General features: G+C 46.2%; 1 protein-coding gene across 3 annotated transcripts in view; it reads left to right on the forward strand.

The window, feature by feature from the left end:
- LOC142583297 (uncharacterized) overlaps positions 1–13,173 on the forward strand; it is a 122,723-nt gene extending 109,550 nt beyond the window's left edge. For all 3 annotated transcript variants that reach the window (XM_075693709.1, XM_075693711.1, XM_075693710.1), the window contains exon 17: positions 1,829–13,173. In XM_075693709.1, the coding sequence (XP_075549824.1) occupies positions 1,829–1,958 (130 nt within the window). In that variant the 3' untranslated portion in view covers positions 1,959–13,173. The remainder of the gene's footprint in view (positions 1–1,828) is intronic.
- The last annotated feature ends 8,327 nt before the right edge of the window (positions 13,174–21,500 follow it).

A 21,500-nucleotide genomic window follows, 5' to 3' on the forward strand; every position in this document is an offset into this window, starting at 1 on the left:
CTGCATTTACAACTGTGAGCAGACTTTATAAAACGTGGAAATAATCTGCAGAACCATCTGCAGCGACCAAATCTGCAGCGACTAAAATCTGCAGCGACCAAATTTTTGTAAGAACTGTCTCAATTTGCGGATGCACGTCGATGTCCTCATCAAGTCTACGGCCAGCTGTTCTGTTCCCCACCTCTTTGGCAGTCCTGATGGCAGAAAACATTGTCATAAAGGTGGCTTCACGGCAGTGCGGGCCATGCTTCCGTAAAACTACACTTCGAAGTGCGATTCACGCTGCCTTGAATCCACACCACACACTACAAGCAGAAATCAGTAACCCCACCGCCCCCATATTAGTGCGAAGCTTTAAATATTGTTTATATGTGTTGTACGCGCACTAAAGCTCTGCTCCTGCTTGATTAGTAAAACATATTATTCGCAGTGACTGTATGGCTTGCTGAGAGACGTTCGGCTGCTGTGATTAAATTTGCATTGATGCTGCACTAGAGTGTAACTTCAGGGGCCGACACCTGGCGCGACAGCATTGGTTAGGCCTAAACTGCCAAGGCAGGTGTGGACGGCAAAGAATTGCGGAAAATTTGCCGCTTATTGTTGATCAAGCCCCAGATAAGGTGTGCGGTCTAGGCTGAGAATCGCAAAAAAGCTTGTTTAACATGTTTGTATGTGCGTTTGCAGTGCGGAATGGGTTAAGCTAGTCTGTAGATGGAAAACACCAAGCTGAATTTGTGCAGTACAGCATAAACGGGCAGTGTCACGCAGTCAAGGTTGCATTTCCCAGCATTGCAACAATGCACAGCGGGCAAACACAAAACAATCCCGGGGCCACAACTATCGCATAATATTTAAGACTGAAGCAGCACAATGAGCAAGAGCCTGTAAACATATTTTCTGTGCTGCCGGAGTTGAAGGAAATGTTGAACTTGCATTGTTGCAGGAAAATATCTGAATAATAGCGCTATGAAAACAAACTGACTTCAGTGGTGATCCTTTATCGTTTGCTAATAAGAAAGGCAGTTTTGCCCAAAAGGTGAAGCATCGGTTGTGATAGCAAATTAGCAGCCATGTGAAGTAAGGATAGTACTTTTATCGGCTGTATCAACTCGTAAACATTTACTTGCTAACTAAATTAATATGCGTGGTGTCAGTACGTGCAGCAGACATGAACACATCGCGCTCAATGACTGCGGACACTCGTTGTCAAAATGCTGGCATGAGGAGATGCAGCAGCAGCAGTGAGCAAAGGGACATTCGTGCTGTCTATCGCTTCAATGCAAAACGAGCTTCGAGGACACACAGCATGCACAAGTCTATGATGCCCCCCCCCCCCCCCCTCACACCTCGGTATGTTGGGTGTCTTGCGCACGAGAGAAAACGGCACACTTCTTTGCATTTGTCCCTTTCACGCGGGCCATAAGCCACAGTACAGTTTCAGGACTTTAAACCCGACAATGTAGTCCTAAATAAAGTTAGCTCGTTACGCTTTGCATGGCACTGCATTCTTGCTCTTGTATGATATTCCACTTCCCTAGTCACAGTTCTCTGTCCCTGCAATATCTCGACGTGGAGAGGTTGTAGTTGGTTCATTTCAGCCACTCGCCTAGCCTGGAGGGCATTGTACAGGCACCATGCTCAAACAGGCAATGGCACACAATAATTACGCGGTTGATGACATTCAGCATACACTCGGTTAGACTACAACAAAACGACAACAAAATGAGCAAAAAATAAGGAACACATTCAGACATCTTGCCTTGTTTGAAGCACCAGCTGGTCCAAGTCTTTTGCGTTGGCTCACAAACCTTCTGCATTCCTATTGCAGGCGTCTGCCGTGCATGCACTTGTTCCACATCGTCTGCGTGGACCAGTGGCTGACGACCAACAAGCGGTGCCCAATCTGCCGTGTGGACATCGAGGAGCACCTCAAGGACTTTGGCATCTCCTCGTCATGATGCTGTCCTTCCTCCGTCACATGCTGTGGTGCCCACTGCTGCTGTCCAGTACAGAAGCTGCAGGCCCAGCCGCACTTCTCTGAGTGGCCTTTCCTCGTGTGTGTTCACCCTGTGCTGTGTTTTTTATATCTCCATCTCAAATAAGAATGGTGTTTTGTTTGTTGACAGCCTTTTTTTTTTTTTTTTTTTTTGCTCATCCCCTCGTACCACGTTGAACTACGGTGCAGTGGCTCTGCTGACAATGCTAGTCTGTTCTTCCGTTAAGGGACCTTGACGCTCTCTGTTCTTAGGGAAGAAAGCTTCTGGGGTGCTTTGTTCGGCCAAGGAGCAAGAGTTTGATAGAAAGGGCACGCTTGTTTTTGTTTTGTTGCTGCTAATCCTACTGATGCACCGAATGCCGTGTAAATAAAAGTGCCGGGTATGCACAACTCCAGCTAAACCACGGGCTCATCCATAGTCTACTTTGCACATGGCAAAGGCATTTCAGTATGAATGGGAGTTTGATACCTTGTATTGGTGGCTACAGTTGTCTCTTTTGTAAAGAATGGTGATGCGAGACAAAGAAAGATAGGGAGTGCCGTTTGCAGGAATGGGATTGCAGCACCATCTGTCATGGTAACGTTCAAACACTGCTCATGTGTGACGTCTTGCTCTAACAATGATGGGTGGCTCAACCGCTCTGTTAGAGTCTCCATTTTTTGTTGGATATCACCACAGAAAACGCATGTTACTTGTGGTTTGTTTTGAACGAAATAGGCAGGTAATGAATGCAAGCGTCCTGTTAAACTTAAATTGCGTGCACTGCAAAGTGCCTCTTCTGTGCGAAACTTGCGCTGCGATGAGCCAGCAATTTAGCTAGAAGAGTGGTTTGCATACGGTGCTCTTATTTACGCAACACTATATAGGTCTAGGAGTTTGAGTGCAGTGAGTGCTAATGTAGGGCATGGTTTCTTCATTCCTATAATTATTAGTGTGCCTCTTATCACTTGGGTATTTGCTGCAGGTTTCATTGCATGGTTGCCGAGTAACCAGAAAGTCCCTACGAAGGGGACAGCTGTGAAATCGCTGAGACTTATGGTAAAACACTTGTGAGAAAAGGAAAAAAACGGCTGAAAGCTTGGTGAGCTCATCTGAAAGCAATGTATCTTGTTAGTAAAACTCATGGGTTTGCAGAAAGGATGAATTTTGTTTTACGCAGGAAAAGGTTCAGTAATCTTTTTGGGCTGGTGCAGAAGTTTGTTGTGGTACAAGTTTGCTGTGCGAGTGTAGAGGTTTCATTCCTGAGGTGTGACAGTGCCTCTTCTTCGTTTGTGTTTCATGCAATCCGAGTTTGTACCTGCAAACTAGGCTTGGCTGACAAGTGTATGCCACGTAAGTTGATCGCAGCGGGAGCTAGCATCAGTTCTTTCAAATTTTAGCTAGAATGTTTTAGGCATTGTCATTTTTTTTAAAATTCTGAACACGAAACACTGCTCTTTGTAGGAAAATCGGCTTTCCACAGACCCAGGCAAGATCAGCCAGAATTCCAAGTTGTAGCTGTTAACAATGGATTAAGTTTAGACACATGCACTGCTAAATGCTGCAGATTTCATACAGTCATCCAAAGATGTTTTCTTCTTCATGATGCACTTTACGAGTCATATATATTCTAGACCTTTGCTTTCGTTGCTGATTTGTTATACTCTGTTTGCTTGTTTCATTTGTGTGTGTGGTTACAGGGCTCTTTCAAATGGTTTCCAGATGCCACCTTTGTCTGCCACCCTGTAAATGATGAACTTCCATATTTTTTTTTATTACAATTGGTCAACGTACAGAGTCTTGCAACAAAGCACCTGTTCTGTCGCTTTCGTCTCCTTTCTGTTCTGTCTTCAGACATTCTTAGGCTTTATGTAAACTACATGTATAGAAGTGCTTGTACTACACTGCTGTTGCCTTATTTGCAAGGTTAGGTTTCGTGTACATGGTTGTTAGAAAGGTCGAAAATGCTTGACGCACGTTTTCATTGATTGCTCAAAGAACATGTTGTGTTTTTGCGTGAGGCATTGTGCTTCGCCTCTTGGGTGCAGTTCTAGGGCCCCTACAGTTGCCGAATTTGTTTTCTCAAAAGCCACCAGAGGAGGTGTCGTTTGTTATGCGTGAAGCCGGTGTTGTTTCAATTAACAGGATTGTCTGATCTTCTAGGATAATTTTGAATACCCAGAATGATGTTTGTCTTGAGAATTCTGGCTATTCCATTGGGGCTGTGTGGAGAATGTTTTTCACACATACACAACCTCTTGCATACCTTCTTCTATTGGCATAAATTCAATAGGTACAATAAATAACTTGCTCAGTCATTTTAAATGCTCTGGGTTTGTTTATGTGGGTGAGCTGTGGTGAAATCAGTTGTTGCAAAGGCATTAGTAAAACAAGTACAGCTAACCTGTTTGACAAGAACATGAGTGACATTAATATGTCTTGTTTTTTTAACCAGATCAACCAACCCTTTCATTTTGCCTAACAGGTTCCGTCAACTTTTTCGTCCTTCTAAACAACACAACAAATACAGTGACTCTTAGATTAAAGCACGTTGGTGGGCTAGTCGGTTAGCATCCATGATAGAATGTGTAAGCGCAACTGAAAGAGGACGTCGAAAGAAACTGACACACAGAGACAGCACCACTTTCAACTGTAGCAATTTATTTTCGCACGAACTGATAAATACGTACCAAGCGTGTGGAAACGAAGTAGATAAAAAGGAACATTCAGTGGTGCATACCGAAGAACCGTGCACGTGTCTGAGGCATGATCAAAACACACTGCGATAGTTACAGCGTTAAACAGAGGAATCGTATCTCTTTTTCAGATACTGATACTGAAGGCTTGATTATGCGTCTTTCTTCTATTTCTTCTAATTTTGCAACTTATAGAACTCCACAATCTCCCTTGCCGTCCTGCTATGAGCCCTATACAAAATAGACATACTTTCAAACAGGGGATTGGAGCCACAATTATGGCACCGAATGCTTAACAGCGCAAGACTACTCTAGTGACGTTACATTGATGCTCCTTTTGTCTCTGATTGATGAAGCTTGACCATTCTTTTGTACAGAAGTGGAATGGTGTAGACAACCTTATGAATGCAGGTTACAAAATGCCTGCCATGTTGTGTAGAACATGCATATGTCTCGTTATTCTCTGAATTAACCTGTTTGCATAGCTTCTGTAGATGCTCAGAAGTCACAAGATTCCACAATCTGCCTTATCATCCTGCTACGCGCAAAATTAGGAGAAAGATGCATAATCAAGCCTTCAGTGTCTCTATTTGAAAAAGAGATATGATTCCTCGGTCTATTGCTGTAACTATTGCAGTGTATGTTTTGCTCATGCCTTAGACATGTGCACGGTTCTTTGGTATGCACCAGTGAATGTTCCTTTTTATCTCTTTTGTTTCCACTCATTTCGTACGTATTTATCCGTTGGTGTGAAAATAAATAGCTACGATTGAAATTAGTGCTGTCTCTGGGTGTCTGTTTCTTTCTACGTCCTTGTTCAGTTGTCCTACACATTCTATCATGGGTTCTTAGATGTTCCCATGTTGCATACACGCGATCTTGCACTTCACAAAATGTAGCATTTTTGTATCATTATTTTTATTTTTTGCATCACTTCGGCATCTGTGGTCAGTTAGTTTTCGTAGGTGACAGACTGGGCTTCTTGTAAGTTGAACCCAGCACTGCAGTGAATACAAATTGTAGCACCACTGGTGTTTTGCATTTATATAGATCATCCCGTAAAATCTTCATCCATTTAATTTTTCTGCATTCCTACATGCCACTAAGATGTTCTACTAGTAAAATACAGTCAGGCATGCAATTGGAATTAATAAAGGCTGTTTTAAACGTAATTTTAAAGTGTGTTTTGTGTACACGGCTCATAACTTACTCTGTCTGATGTAAGTCTGTGTCAAGTATCTGTTGTTACATGGCAATAAGTATTTAGTTTGCACTTGATTTCTGAATGGAAGACAAAGTATATATGCAGAAGACATATGATCTGCTTGGCCTTCAATTCTTTTGAGTACAACTTCATTGGGTGGAGCTGTTAGTGATCTTTATTTACAGTTGCGCCGCATTGTAACAAAGCCATATCTGACATGAAAATAACTTTGCTGTAGTACTATCCAATATTTATAAGCATCCACGCTGAAACTGGGGGGAAAAAGAAGTCATGTTCAGGTCCGTGTAAAAGGAATCCGAGCCTGATTCCTCGATGGGCCAGCAACACCCTCCTGCCAGTTTCCATGGACTGTCCATATCTGATTGATTTTCATATTGGCACTGTGAATCTGGTTGCTGCAAACCTGTATGGCTGGTATATATACCTGCCTTCTCTCTTTATTTTCCTCCTCCTCCTTTTTACTATGAACTTCACTATAAGAGTTTTTTATAATTACCAAAAGTTTGAACAACCCAGCCAAACGCCTATTGTTTTAGTGTAAAAATATTTCAATACTATGAATTTTAGAAGACAGAAAATATAAAAAAATATGAAGTGAAATGTTATGCTTTCTCTATTCATGGCACCTAAAAGTATTGAATTTATGACCAGAAGTATCGCACACATTTGCAACTTGCGAAGCCGCAAAAAATCTGGTGCACCACTAACAGCGGCAGGTATTTCTTGGACAATTACAAATCCGTGGAAGTCCCATCACCATCACCCGCACTAAGGGCAGCCTGGAGAAATAAAAACAATCCTTGTACAACTAGCAGTCAAGTTGGCACCATTGGCACTGCGAAGACCGCGAGGTTACACCCATTGTCACGAAATCATGGCAGTTTTAAGATTTGAGGGAATAAATCGCCGAGGAAGGGCAAGTTTGCTTAAATTGCCACCAACTTCCAGGATCTATCAGTAAGTTGGCAAATAACAGAAGAAAAGCAACAAAGTTTGTGAATGCTTTGGTGCTTCAGTACTGTTTGTGATGCAATGCACTGAGGCACAGCACGTATCGGCGAGCTTACATGCAGCGAGTGTGAAGGCTCGAGGCATGTTACCTATGCCTTCGCAGAATGCACAGCTGCATGGTTCGTGTGTGACAGTTGGCACACGCTTGGGAATCGGCGGGTCGTGGTAGCGGTCACTCTGCAGCGTTGTGTTTCATCATATTGCACATGGAATGTGCACGGAACTGTAGCCCACGTAATGTCGTTGTTGGCAGATGTAGAGCCGGGCATACACTCGCTTAGTATTAAGATTCGAGGCTTCTGTGAGCTGTGTTAATAATCTTTTTCCTGGCAGGAAAATGTTGCTTCACATAAATGCACTTTCTCACTCCTGTCGTATCGAGTTGTCAGTGGCACAAATGCATTTGTGGATGAACTTGCACCCATAGACGATTCCTCTCTTTGAATTTAGTCTTAAATGTCGATTTGTGTTTTCAATACAACAATAATTAAAAAGTAATGGAATGATAGTTGCCGGCCCCATGACATTCGTTTAATAGAGACCTCACTGTATATGTATATCTGTTTGTGTATCTGTTCTGGTCCTACCTTTGTCCAGACACCATCAGTTGTGCATGTCTCTCGTAGTAAGCCATAACTGCATGTATGACCACATTTTATTCAATGTTCAGATAATTAGGCCTTCTAGTTATTCAAAGAAAAAACTGGGTGCTCTAGAAGTTGTAATTACCACAAGTAACATTGTTAGTGTTTTCAGTTAGTGTTTTGACATTCAGTAGTCAAACCTCGATTATACGTACCTGTATAACTAAGTATGGACTAAGACTAAAAAGTAAATGTCAAATTTGGTTGGTAATAGCTTTATGTCAGTGGAGCGTTCTCCAACGATAAGAAAATCGAAATTTCAGCATCGAACACAGTATCAGTTACAGTTGAGTAGATTCTTGTTTGCACATGCCGGATAGTATATATTCTGATAGCAAAAAGGTCAAACACAGTCGCCAATTCTTCAGATGCCCGATTTTTCGGACCTGCATGATTGTTTGGACTTTTCTGCAGCACTGCCGTCCACCCTAGTATCAACTCTTTACTGGGCACATGGTGCGTGATGCACAGTGTAACAAAGTTCTAACAGAGTTGCCACCACGTTGACGAGGCATGAAACCACAACTTTGCAGATTCCCAACAAAGCAGCACTGGTTAAGCGTAGTCCTCTAAGCGCTTTGGTCAGTGGAGTGGCTGGTGACCAGCTGACATGGGAAGCTCGCCGTCAATGTTTGCACTCTGTAGACTTTATCGTTGGTTGTGTGTGGGATCAGATGCATGGGCTAGGCTGGCGGCCGTAGCAGTGGAGTACGGATACACATACGGTCTTCTCCGAGTTAGAAAAGTCTGTCGGCAGCGGTGCTCAGTAACTTGAAAGGTCACCTTTGGGAGGCACATGCGAGTTTTGGCCATTGGCTTGTCTCGGTTAGATTGTAGTCTGCAAAGCAACGTGCCGACCTTATGGAGTAACACCGATTGCCTAGTTGTGTATTCGGGAGTTTGCACAATGTGTTCGTGTAATTCATTGTGTCCATGCCTCATATTGGCCTGGCGAGGTGCCAATGGGCCGTCAAAATTCGCAGGGGACCCTTTGCTAGCCCATGGGATACTTCTGCTTGCGTTGCCGTCGCATAGGCCTGATAGCGATATATTTTAGTTGATATCTGCGTGTATGCTTACAACAAATATTGGATACTATAGTGGATGTATTGTCATGTCCAATGCAACTTTGACCTGAATTGGCCTGCTGCTTTTTGTTATGATGAGTGCTGTGAAAGTTGATGGCAACTCGGGATGCAAAGGTATATTGATGGCAGTATAAATTGGGGAAGAAGCGGATGTGGGCTTTGTAGAATGGCATTGTGCTCCATTGGTAAGCTTTGTGTCAGCTTGGTGCAGTGATGCTTATGTCACAGTGTATCATGTTGAACACAATTGCAGGAGCATGTCCACTTCTGAGTATGGCCATGTGTGCTGGCTTTAGGCTAACCTAGCCAGAAATACTTTGCTATTTCAGCACCTACAGAGTGATTTTGATGAACAATCACAATTGCTTTATTTTTTGCAAGATAAGCTGTAATGGTCTTGCCAAATAGTGCTTGTTTTTAAGTTTGTTCAGATTTATTGTCTTTGCTCTCACTGATGTTATTATGTGTGGTGCCAGTGTGTTTCCCAAATGGTATGAGCACTTTCTCTTTCATTAGTGGGAGGCAACCAAGCTAACATTCTAAACATGCATCTAAAAAACATAGTATTCTTATTACTGTCATTTTGTATTGTGGTAGGACGGATGTTGGCTGGCGACCTTTCTGCTGGCTCATTTTCGAGGGGCCTATTTGAATAAGCTTGAAAAGGGCATTGCTTGTGTCAAGGTACACGAATCTGATATTTCTCTTAATGAACTTTTTCTTATTTCTCCAATTTCTTTTTATGTTTTGTGGGGTAGCAAAAATATTCAGTATGTACCAAATTCAATATTCAGAGCCTCAGTTTTTTTACTTTACAACCAATCTGAATAGAATATTTTGCTTACTTGCACCCCCTTAATTCTTTGCGAAACAGATGCGGAATAAATGTGGAAAAGTAAAGGCAACATGGTAATCTAAAATTTACAGGGAACTCATTTCATTTTGAATAGTTATTGCGACCGCAAAAGAAGTCTAATCAATCCACAGCGCAGGTTTGTAGGTTCCAAGTTTGTTGAAGATGCAGGTCTTATCGTCTTCATGTTTGATGTTCAGCTTTTAGACGCAGCACCATTAAAGGGCTAAAATATGGTGTAATTTCAGCCCTTTCAGTGCCTTTCTTTTTTCACCTTTGAGCCAACACAGTCTTCTTTATTCAAGATATTTGCATCCAACAACATTAAGAACATCATAAAGCAAGCAGCAGGATTGTAATTTAATGTAGCAGTATGGTTATAGTGCGTAGTGAATGCAAAAACTGGCTGCGCTTTACCAATATGATGAGCTTTTATCATGTCGCTTCTGCAGTATTGCTGTTTTTTTATCTTGCTTTGAACAGGAAAAAAATGCAATTCAATTTTTTTATACTGGATAATACAGTAAAAAAATCAAGCCGATCCAACCTGGTTAGCAGCTTTGTAATAGTTGCTTGTTATTTGCTTACTAAGCCCTTCTTAATTTACCTTTTTTTTTTCTTAATAAAAAAAAAAGCTTTCAATGAAAAAGAAAGTGGAAATGCTTCTATATTGGATGCTTTGTCACACTCATGGGCAACACGAAGCAGCCCTGTAGAATTTTCTGATGACAACAACAGGCCGAGCGCTACACTTCTGAAATACTAAAAAGCGGACGTAGTTGAATCAGTGGTAAAATTATTACAGACATACATAATACAGAAAGGTTTGAAGGGCCCCTCACCAAGCCACATAGAAAATTTTGGTTATATGCTTGAAGTTGTGTGCCCTCTAAGGAGTGTTCTACTGCAAGAATTTCTCAAATTAGTTCATTAATAAGCCTAGGTAGAAATGTTTGAAGTGGCATGAACCGATGGTTTCAGGAGGCGAGCATCACCACCAACACACACTCTCCCCACTTGCCCCGTCTAACCACCACAGGCGAAATTCCTTCCCTCTGTTCTCCTATACCAGAGCCAGAGGATTGCATCAAAAATAAGCCACTGGCCTTGCCTCTCTCTCTCTTGCCAAGTGGTGCACTTTCAGGGATGATCTAACATGCGAGCTGTTGCATTTATCTCATTTTGCGCAGCAGACGATTTTGCATGCCTCAGTGAGAGGATGAAAGAGCATGATCGCCTGTGCTGGAATACGGCAGAAAATGACATAGTTTCGTTCTTTGTGCGTGTAACTGCATGACTTGGGAACAAAACTAAACCAAACGGAAGTACATCTCTCTTGCTGCAGTGCGAAGTAAAACGAAAACATACTGACAGTTGGTTTGTATGTTTTATTATTTCTCTAAATGTTAATTTGTCTATTGAAGCAACCGATTAAACAAATAACCGATGTTACATTGAATAATTCTTGAAGTGATGTGTTACTATGAGTGACATTACAGCATGGCCATGTACGTAGGTGTGCATGCAGAATTTGCGTTGACTCTCCGACTGCGAGCGTGGCGCCCGCGAGCAGAAGGGCAAATGGTGTTTGGCTTGATATTTAAGCTCTTGCTCCAGGATATGGCGACGTTATACTTAGCAGACATGACCGTTAGCATGCATTGTATGCACTGCGCTTGTCAGCTCAAAATGGCCAGACCTGACGAGGCACCCTTTAAGACAAAGCTTTATAAACATTGGCATATTTTGGTGCAGTGAGAAACCCGAGTGAAATGTGTCTGGCCATTTGTCTGTCAATCAACTCGGTACTACTCGCTGTTGCGCTTGCTGAGGACCCTTTCTTTTATGTGGCATGATGCAGCAAGTTGAGTAGGCTGTGAAGTGTGTCGTAGACTTGGTCTTGAGTTAGGCTGGAAATGTACAGTTCACGCTTCACTCTGCTAGCATTTTGTGCAATGTGGGATCGTGTGGGCTGCACCACGTGTTGGTGGCTAGTACAAATGTCGTAGATGACGAGGCGGATACTTTAGCCTAATATTTTTCCAAAAGTTTGTTTGATACTGTAGGCCCTCACCCATTTCTTATGTACACTTTCTCAAATGACCCTCCCCTACCTCCCACCTGTCTCGGCTAGTCTGTTGCTGGATATTTAAACGAGGCTTTGCACTGAGGCTTTTGACCTGATATAATGTTCTGAGTCATCGCTCATTACCAGAAGACCACTTAGCCTCATAGTCATCAATATGGTAATGCAGCTCATATTAAGAACAAATGTAGTTGGGCAGGTTGTGAACTGTGTTGAGCAGATAAGTGGTTGTCTATTTGAGTGAATGCAAAGGTAAGTTTGATGCAGTCACTGGTAGTAAAAAAGGATAATGATAACATTAGGAGTAAATTTGTAAACATAGGAATGGTTTGGCTGATGCGGGAGAGGAGTAATTCAACACATCTCTGGGAGACGTGCATTGCGGCTAGAGAACACAAAGGCTGGACATTTCGTAGCCAGGGTTAGTAGTTTTGTCTAATCTTGTTTCACCTAGCTGTACCACTCCCCCCCTCCTCATGCTGAAATAAGAATTAGTTTTTTTCTAGATTTATTTTCCTGAAGTGGACCTGGATTAAGCTGCTGCTGTTTGTGATGATGGGTGTTGTGAATTTTGATGTCGGCTCGGGATGTTGCGGTACCTTTGTAGCAGTATAAATTGTAGTAAAGCAGACTTTGGGCTTAGCGGAAAGGTACTGGGGTCCAGCAGTAATCGTCATTTCGGCTTGATGCAGCGACTTAGCACTGTGGCTGAACAGTTCTGCAGTGTTTGCTGGGTACACTTCGCTCAATCCTCTATGCAGTTCCTGTTTTACTTTTTCTCTTCTGCATTGACGTGAAAATTTTGATACAAGTTGTTCGCTGATGACTCTGCCCACGGTGCTTAACGTACTTGTTCCTTTGACATATTGTGCTCTAAGGCCAGGATTGAGCATGAGTGGGAAAAAAATTTACTGAAATGCGAGTTTTAAATTTCCTTGCTTGTGTGCGTCACATTGGCACAGTTTATTTTTTGACACAGGACTTCTGATGCTGCAGCATGTTTACAGGCCAGGTGTGCAGCAAAGCCATATGCTGTGTTTTTGAGTAATCATGTGCAAGGAATGCTTTTTGCTTTTCTTCTCATTCAGTTGTCTTTCTGGTGCGATAGTACCTCTGGTCTGTAAAGCTTTGCCATTTTGGTTATTCCTGTATGAAGTCTGCACATAAATGGAATGATGCATTGTGGGCTTGTATTTCATGCATGTAAATATATATATATGCCTTTAGGAATGAGCTTTTGAAACTTTATTACCTTTGGGCATGTGGCTGCTTTCCAGGTGCAAGTCTAGGCTGTTCATCTGACATGTCCAGCTGATGTGCTTAGGTGCATAGACCCTTATCTACTGAGGCATTGTCTGTGCTGCCATAAACGACGTAAGCTGTAGTGAAACTTGTTGATCAAGTTGCTTTTTTTTTCTAGTTTGTTTTGAGCTGTTTGCATTTGCTTTGAATCATGTGAAAGCAATGCAGTGCAAATCCTTGATTCTGTATTTAAAAAAGACTACATTGCAAGGTACCCACTCTGTACTTTTGAATTGTGCATTACCTGGAAGCGATACCTATAGTTTTAAAATAAAAGTTGTCTTAAACATGCTGTCCTGCTCTTTAGCATGTTCCTTGCTGCACTTTTTAAGGAGATGGTGTAGAGTGGGGTTTGTTACAAAATTGCTTACATGCCAAAACTTGCAAGGGCTGCAAAAGTTATTTATTATGAAATGTATTGGTGTGTGATATTAATAGCCTACCAGAGAAAGTTGCCGACCTGTCGGTTATGTTCCTCCACATTAGCTTCTGCCAGGGGTGCTGCTTATTTATGACATTTAGAGAAATCGGGCCCATGCCCATCATGTTAAACACTGTGTAGGAATATAGTACACGAAAGGAGCATACAGTCTTGAACTAAACTTAGCTGTTTGCTGCGAGTCCAGGAATGATATTGTTGCATGAATACCATTTGCAGGCGAGGGATATTTACGAGGCATAGTATTTACAGAAGGAATTGCAAAGCTGACCAATACAGCTTGACAGCTCTCACATAGGGTCAGTCTACTGGTGCGACTGTATGTATCCATCATCATCATCATAAGCCTATATTTATGTTCACTGCAGGACAAAGGCCTCTCCCTGTGATCTCCAATTACCCTGTCCTGTGCCAACCGATTCCAACTTGCGCTGGCGATTTTCCCAATTTCATCACCCCGCGTAGTTTTCTGCTATCCTCGAGTGCGCTTCCCTTCTCCTGGCACCCATTCTGTAACCCTAATAGTCTACCGGTTGTCTTACCTATGCATTGCATGACCTGCCCAGCTCCATTTCGTTCTCTTAATGTCAATTGAAATACCGGCTATCCCCGTGTGCTCTCAGTCTTACACCACTCTCTTCCTGTCTCCTAATGTTATGCCTAACATTCTTCGTTATGTTGCTGTTGCTGTTTGTGTGGTCGTTAACTTGTTCTCGAGCTTCTTTGTCAACCTCCCAGTTTCTGCCTGATATGTTAGCACCACAGAATGCATTGATTGCACACCTTTCTTTTCAATGATAGTGGTAAGCTTCCAGTCAGGATTTGGCCATGTCTGCCATATGCACTCAACCTATTTTTATTCTGTGAATTTCCTTCTCATGGTCAGAATCCCCTGCGAGTCATTGACCTAGGTAAACATACTCCTTCGCAGACTGGCAATCTCCTTCATACTCCTTCGCAAGAGGCTGACTGGCAATCTTGAACTCTTGTTCCCTTGCCAGACTATTGAGCATTATCTTTGTCTTCTGCATATTAATCTTCAACCCAAATCTGACACTTTCTCTGTTAAGGACTTCAATCATCTTTTGCAATTCGTCCCCAGTGTTGCTGAAAAGGACAATGTCATCTGCAAACCGAAGGTTGCTGAGGTATTTGCCGTTGACCCTTACTCCTAAGCCTTCCCAGTTTAATAGCTTTAATACTAGTGAATAGCATTGGAGAGATCGTGTCGTCTTGCCTCCTTTCTTTACAGGTGTCTTTCTCCTTGTGGAGAATCAAGGTAGCTGCGGAATCTTTACATTTTCGAAGATATTCACGTATGCCTACTCTACTCCTTGATTATGTAATGCATCTATGACTGCTGGTATCTCTACTGAATCAAATGCATTTTCCTAATATATTGACACGTTTGCCTTCTTTATCGGGCGACACGTTTCACCGCCTAACAAATGTTATCACACAGCGCGGGACGCGCCTGCATGTATCCGAAGTTTCTGGAAAGTTATCGATGCTTCTATTCGCTGTCTGTTGTCGCCGAACCTTACGTTATCTGATTTCATCGCGTGACGCGAATGGTGTAGAACTTTGTGGAAGGCACGCGGGTCCCAACGACTAGTCTGGAACATTCGACGACTGCTGTATAAAAGCAGACGCGCTTGACCCGTTGATCATATTTTCGCCGATCGCCGACTGTGTTCGCCGCTCTCGTTGTGCTTTAAGTGAAGCCTGTTTTGTGGGCACAGGTGCACGGACTTCTACCTGAGAAGACCAAGAACATTTTGGCCAAGACAACCCCAATGGCAGCCCCAGTGTCCCCCATCGTGCTGCAGCAACCCAGGGAGCCTCCGACGTTCTGCGGTTCAACATTCGAGAACCCGGAAAGCTGACGTATGAGAGAGTCGCTACATTTAACAACTGGAACAGCGACGACAAACTGCGACATGTCTTCTTCGCATTGGAAGACGCGGCCAGGACGTGGTTCGAGAACTGAGAAACCACCTTAACGACCTGGGAACTGTTCCGAAGCGGCTTCCTGCATATATTCGCAAGCGTCGTCCGCCGAGAACGAGCCCAAGCGCTACTAGAAACCCGGGTGCAGCTACCTAATGAGACAACCGCGATCTTCACAGAGGAAATGGGCCGTCTATTCCGCCACGCCGACCCTGAAATGCCCGAGGAGAAGAAAGTCCGCCTACACATGCGGGGTGTGAAGGAGGAACTTTTTGCCGGAATGGTACTAAGCCCACCGAAGAACGTCGACGAGTTTCTTTGCGAGGCCACCAGCATCGAGAAGACACTCGAGATGCGAAACCAGCAATTCGACCGCCGCACGAACTCGACAAACTACGCCGGAGTTCAGTCACTGGCCGATGACGACCTACGCGAGACTATCCGAGCGGTCGGGCGGGAGGAGCTACAGAAGCTGTTCCCATCATCGCAGCTTCAAGTGGCTTCGATTGCCGACGCCGTACGTGAGCAGCTCCAACAACAACTCGGAGTAGCCCCTGAATCGCCGCAGCTTCAGCTGCAAGCGATGACCTACGTCGCCGTCGCCCGCCGTCAAGGTCCCCCTCCAAGACCGCGCCAGGGCCCCGTAGCACCGCAATTCCGTCGACCACCACCACCACCGCCGCCGCAAGCACGCCCAGATGTCGCCCAGCGCAGCTACCCGAGGAAGACAGACATTTGGCGTGCTCCTGACCACCGCCCGCTCTGCTACCATTGCGGAGAAGCGGGTCACGTCTACCGACGATGCCCATACCGGGAGATGGGACTGCGCGGTTTCGCCGTCAACGCTCCGCGCCCGCAGCAAGGCGAACGCCGTCGCGATATCGCCGACTACCTCGTCGCCGCTCAGTGGAGCCCTCGACGACCGTCCCGCTCGCCGTCACCAGGCCGCTACCTGTCGCCGCAGCGCCGACCATACACTGGCCCAGCCCGGGGCCGGTCAGTGAGCCCGTATCCGGAAAACTAAAAGCAGCAACCGATGGAGGTGCGGTTGCTGTTCGTCGAACTGACGAAGATCCTCCGCCGCTGACGAAGACACCGAAGAAACTACCTCGACGACATAACGACACGCCGCCGTCCCGACGAAGTCTGGAAGCAGAAAATAGGACGACGAAAGACGACCTGACGACGCGACGTTCCAGCTTCAGTTCAACACGACGCAGCCGTGATCCGACGCCGAGACCTAACTGCAACGCCAGACAAAGAACCACCGACCTCGGCGTGCCTCTCGACGGCCACGCAGTTACCGCCTTAGTGGACACAGGGGCCGATCACTCCGTAATGAGTGGACACATCGCCGCCCAGTTGAAGAAAGTTAAAACTCCATGGGAAGGGGCCCTCAAATTCGAACCGCTGGAGGACACCTCATTACGCCGACTGGAATCTGCACGGCAAGAATTACCGTTCTTGACCGGACTTACCCTGCCACTTTCGTTATCCTCCAACAGTGTTCACGAGACGTCATTCTTGGCATGGACTTCCTGAGCCAACACGGCGCAATCATCGACCTGAAGTTGAAATCTATAACGCTTTCGCAAGATCAAGCGATACCATCGGAGAGCTTTCGTGGTCACCACACCTTGATTGTGCTCGAAGATCAAGTGAGCATCCCGCCGCGCTCCAGCATTGTTATTTCCATCGGCACCGAAACGCCCGCTGACTTAGAGGACGTCATCAAGGGCAACCAGCATCTACTACTCGACCGTGAAGTTTGCGTCGCTAGAGGAATCGCTCGACTGCACCGAGGAAACACGAAAGTGTTGCTGACAAACTTCAGCCAGGAGTTCAAGCACATCAACAAGGGCACGACGATCGCATACATCGAGGAAATTCTGGGAACCAGCAATGCGTTCGTCCTCTCGGATTCTGCCGCATGTACCCCGACGACCGTAGTTCCCGAACTAGACTTCAACATAAATCCAAGTCTTCCCATGATTAAGCAACAACAGCTGAGAAGTTTACTTCGACGATACAAAGAGTGCTTTTCGACGTCATCAAGGATTCGACAAACGCCAGTCGCAGCATCGCATAATAACCGAAGAGTGTACTCGACCACTCCGCCAGAGCCCATATCGAGTTTCTACACCAGAACGTGAGGCTCTAAGGCACCAAGTCGACGAACTGCTGCGCGACATCATCTAGCCGTCCAAAGGCCCGTGGGCATCTCCTCTAGTCTTGGTGAAAAAAAAGGACGGAACCTTACGGTTCTGCGTCGATTATCGTCGTCTGAACAAGATCACGAAGAAGGACGTATACCCTCTACCACGAATAGACGACGCATTGGATCGGCTCTGCAACGCTAAATACTTCTCGTCGATGACCTCAAGTCTGGCTATTGGCAAATAGAAGTCGACGAAAGAGATCGCGAAAAGACTGCCTTCATCACCCCAGACGGCCTCTACGAGTTCAAGGTTATGCCATTCGGACTGTGCTCGGCGCCTGCAACGTTCCAGCGCGTGATGGACACGGTGTTAGCAGGATTGAAGTGGCAGACGTGTCTTGTTTACTTGGATGACGTCGTTGTCTTCGCCGAAAATTTCGATGACCACCTTAGGCGGCTTGCGACAGTATTAGAGGCCATCAAATCATCAGGGCTCACTCTGAAGCTGGAAAAGTGCCTCTTCGCTTACGATGAGCTTCTGTTCCTAGGCCACGTCATCAGCAAATCCGGAGTACGCCCCGACCCGCAGAAAACAGCTGCCATCGCAAAGTTCCCGCAGCCCACCGACAAGAAGGCAGTGCGTAGATTCCTTGGCATGTGTGCCTACTACAGGCGCTTTGTCGAGGACTTTTCACGCATCGCTGAGCCGCTAACGCATCTAACCAAATCTCATGTCAAGTTCAAGTGGCAAACGCTGCAGGCCGACGCATTTCAAGAACTAAAACGACGCATGCAGTCGCCGCCGGTACTTGCACATTTCGACGAAGAAGCCGATACCGAAATCGACACTGACGCGAGTAGCCTATGTCTTGGTGCCGTCCTAGTCCAGAAGAAAGACAGCCATGAACGGGTCATATCTTATGCTAGCCGGTCGCTGTCAAAAGCGGAAGGCAATTATTCTACAACCGAAAAGGAATGCCTCGCCATCGTTTGGGCTACAGCTAAATTTCGCCCTTATCTTTATGGCAGGCCATTCAAAGTCGTCAGCGACCGACACGCGTTGTGTTGGCTAGCGAATATAAAGGACCCTTCAGGACGGCTGGCACGGTGGAGCCTCAGACTACAGGAATACGACATCACTGTAACCTACAAGTCCGGACGAAAACACTCCGATGCAGATTGCCTATCACGCGCCCCCATTGACCCACAGCCGCAAGATGACTAGAATTATGACGCCTTCCTTGGAGTGAGAAGCGCGGAAGACTTCGCTGAACAGCAACGGGCAGACCCGGAGCTAAAAGGCCTCGTCGAATATGTTGAATGGCACACCGACGTTGTACCCAGGGCATTTAAGCGCGGATTATCTTCCTTCACGCTTAAAACAATCTACTCGTGAAGAAGAACTTCTCACTAGTCCGCGCCAACTACCTTCTTGTTGTTCCGTCGGCGCTGCGTCCAGAAGTACTGCGCTCCTTACATGACGATCCGACCGCCGGGCACCTCGGCTTCTCCCGGACGCTATCGAGGATACAAGAAAGGTACTACTGGCCGCGCCTAACCGCCGACGTTGCCCGTTACGTCAAGACATGCCGAGACTGTCAGCGACGCAAGACACCACCCACAAGGCCAGCCGGATTACTACAGCCGATCAAGCCTCCTTGCCGACCTTTTCAGCAGATCGGGATGGGCTTGTTGGGAGCGTTTCCGACGTCAACGTCCGGAAATAAGTGGATCATCGTGGCGACGGACTACCTCACCCGCTTCGCTGAAACTAAAGCTCTGCCGAAAGGTAGCGCAGCCGAAGTGGCAAAATTTTTCGTCGAAAGCATTCTGCTGCGACATGGCGCCTGTTTGGATCGGACTGCTGGTACGATCTGTTGGGAACTCGGCGCTGACGCCCGTGGTTGTACCTGGGTCGCAAGCCCCAAGGGTAGCGTTGGCCTGGCGGCCTGGGGTACAACTGGAAGCATCCGAAGGTCCCGGCAAAGCATGAGTCGACTGGTAACAACGAAACAACTTGTTTATTTTAACATCGCAAAGAGTTGGCGGTCAGGTTTGACCGAAGTAGAGAGACGGGAGAGCACTTTACTCAGCAGAAGAAATCGGAGCCCTCCTTTTGGCGTCCGGGGGCAGCTGTTTTTATACTCTCGCAGTTGAGGGCAAGAAGGAACCCCTCAAAAGACGAGCACGTGAATGTACAATGGGCTAATGGTGACGCACACTGTCGTAGCGATGCCGTAGCACCATGTCGAGCACGATCTCGTAGCACCCTGTCGTGGCGCTGCCGGTCGGACACAATGACTGTAATGAGAGGATGGTCCCTGCTTTGGCATCGCCTGTTTCGGGCACAATGACTGGAATGAGATCCCTGCTTTGGCATCGCCTGTTTCGGGCACAATGACTGGAACGAGATCCCTGCTTTGGCATCGCCTGTTTCGGGCACAATGACTGGAATGCGAGGATGATCCCTAGGCGGTCGCATCGCCGCAGTCGCGCCTGGAAACACCTGGCGATGAGTGTTGTGGCGACGACGATCGGGCCAAAATGTCTGCCGCCCCGCCGCAGTCGCGCCGGCAAAACCACGTGTCGCAGGCGAAACGCAACAGACCGCCCCGCCGGGGGAAGGAGATCCCGATGGACAGGGGACTGCATCCGCTGTCCGGAGGGATGTCGCTCGATGATGCTCATAACCGAAGTCGGGCGTCCCTCGACGTTTCTTGAGCGCAGCGCACAGAGAAGGCCTCGTTCTCTTGTTCAGGTTCGCACGGGACACTGCAAAGTGACTTCGGGAGAGTTCACATTTTTGTTCTCGTTCCCGGCAAGCGTTAGAACTACGCTGAAACTCAACCGCTCAGTCAGCAAGCACGGCACAACCCTCACTAAGCCCTGCCAGGCTCTTTCCCTTTTTTATACCACTGCCTAGTTCCTTACAGTAGTCTAGCATCACTCAGAACGCGTCCACAAATTGAAAAATTGCACTAGAAAGCATATCATCACTTTGAAACACTAAACAAAAGCAATATGTTAAAAAAAAATCCTGCCTCAGGAAGAAAAACATCAGTAACAAACAATTTTGAGGCTGATTCCTACGTTAGGGGCTTCGACTTAAGCCATCGGCGTTACCGTTGAGACTCCCCTTTTTGTAACGCACCTCAAAGGAATATTGTTGTAAAGCGAGGCTCCAGCGCAGGAGGCGGCCATTTTTGGGAGAGATGGTCTGCAGCCATTGGAGAGGGCAGTGATCCGTCTCAATGATAAACCTCGAGCCGGCTAGATAGCATGACAATTTCTGAACGGCCCACACGAGACATGCACACTCTTTCTCGGTGGCGCTATACGCCTGCTCACGACTGGTCAGCTTACGACTAGCATACAGGACGGGGTGTTCTACTTCTCCATTTTCCCGTTGGCACAGTACAACGCCCATGCCTCGCTCACTAGCATCGCACTGAACAACGAACCCTTTTGTATAGTCTGGCGATCGTAGCACAGGCTGGCTTGTTAGGGCACTCTTTAGGGCGCTAAAAGCTCTTTCCTTGGTCTCGTCCCAGACGACTGTTTGAGGCTCTGTCTTTCTTAGAGCATCCGTCAGGGGAGCCGCGATATCAGAGTACCTAGGGATGTACCTCTGATAGTAGCCGGCGACACCTAAGAACGACCGAATATCGGTCTTTGTGCGCGGTTGCGGAAAGTCTCGCACAGCGGCCACTTTTAGTTCAGAGGGGCGGCGACGACCCTGACCAATCACGTGACCGAGGTAGACAACCTCGGCCTGTGCTAACTGGCACTTAGGAGCCTTGACTGTCAAGCCCGCTTCGCGCAGGCGGGTTAGCACTGCCCGCAAGTGTGCCATATGCTCAGACCAGGATGCGGAGAATATCGCTACGTCGTCTAGATACGGTAAAGCGAATTCTTGCTGTCCCCGCAACACTTTATCCATGAGGCTTGAAAAACAGTATGGCGCGTTCTTCAAACCAAAACTCAACACTTTAGGACGGAATGTTCCCATTGGTGAAATGAACGCCGCATACCTACTAGCCTCTTCTGTAAGTGGAACCTGCCAATAACCCCT

Source organism: Dermacentor variabilis, chromosome 5 (genome assembly GCF_050947875.1).
Source record: "Dermacentor variabilis isolate Ectoservices chromosome 5, ASM5094787v1, whole genome shotgun sequence".
NCBI classification, from domain to species: Eukaryota; Metazoa; Arthropoda; class Arachnida; order Ixodida; family Ixodidae; genus Dermacentor; species Dermacentor variabilis.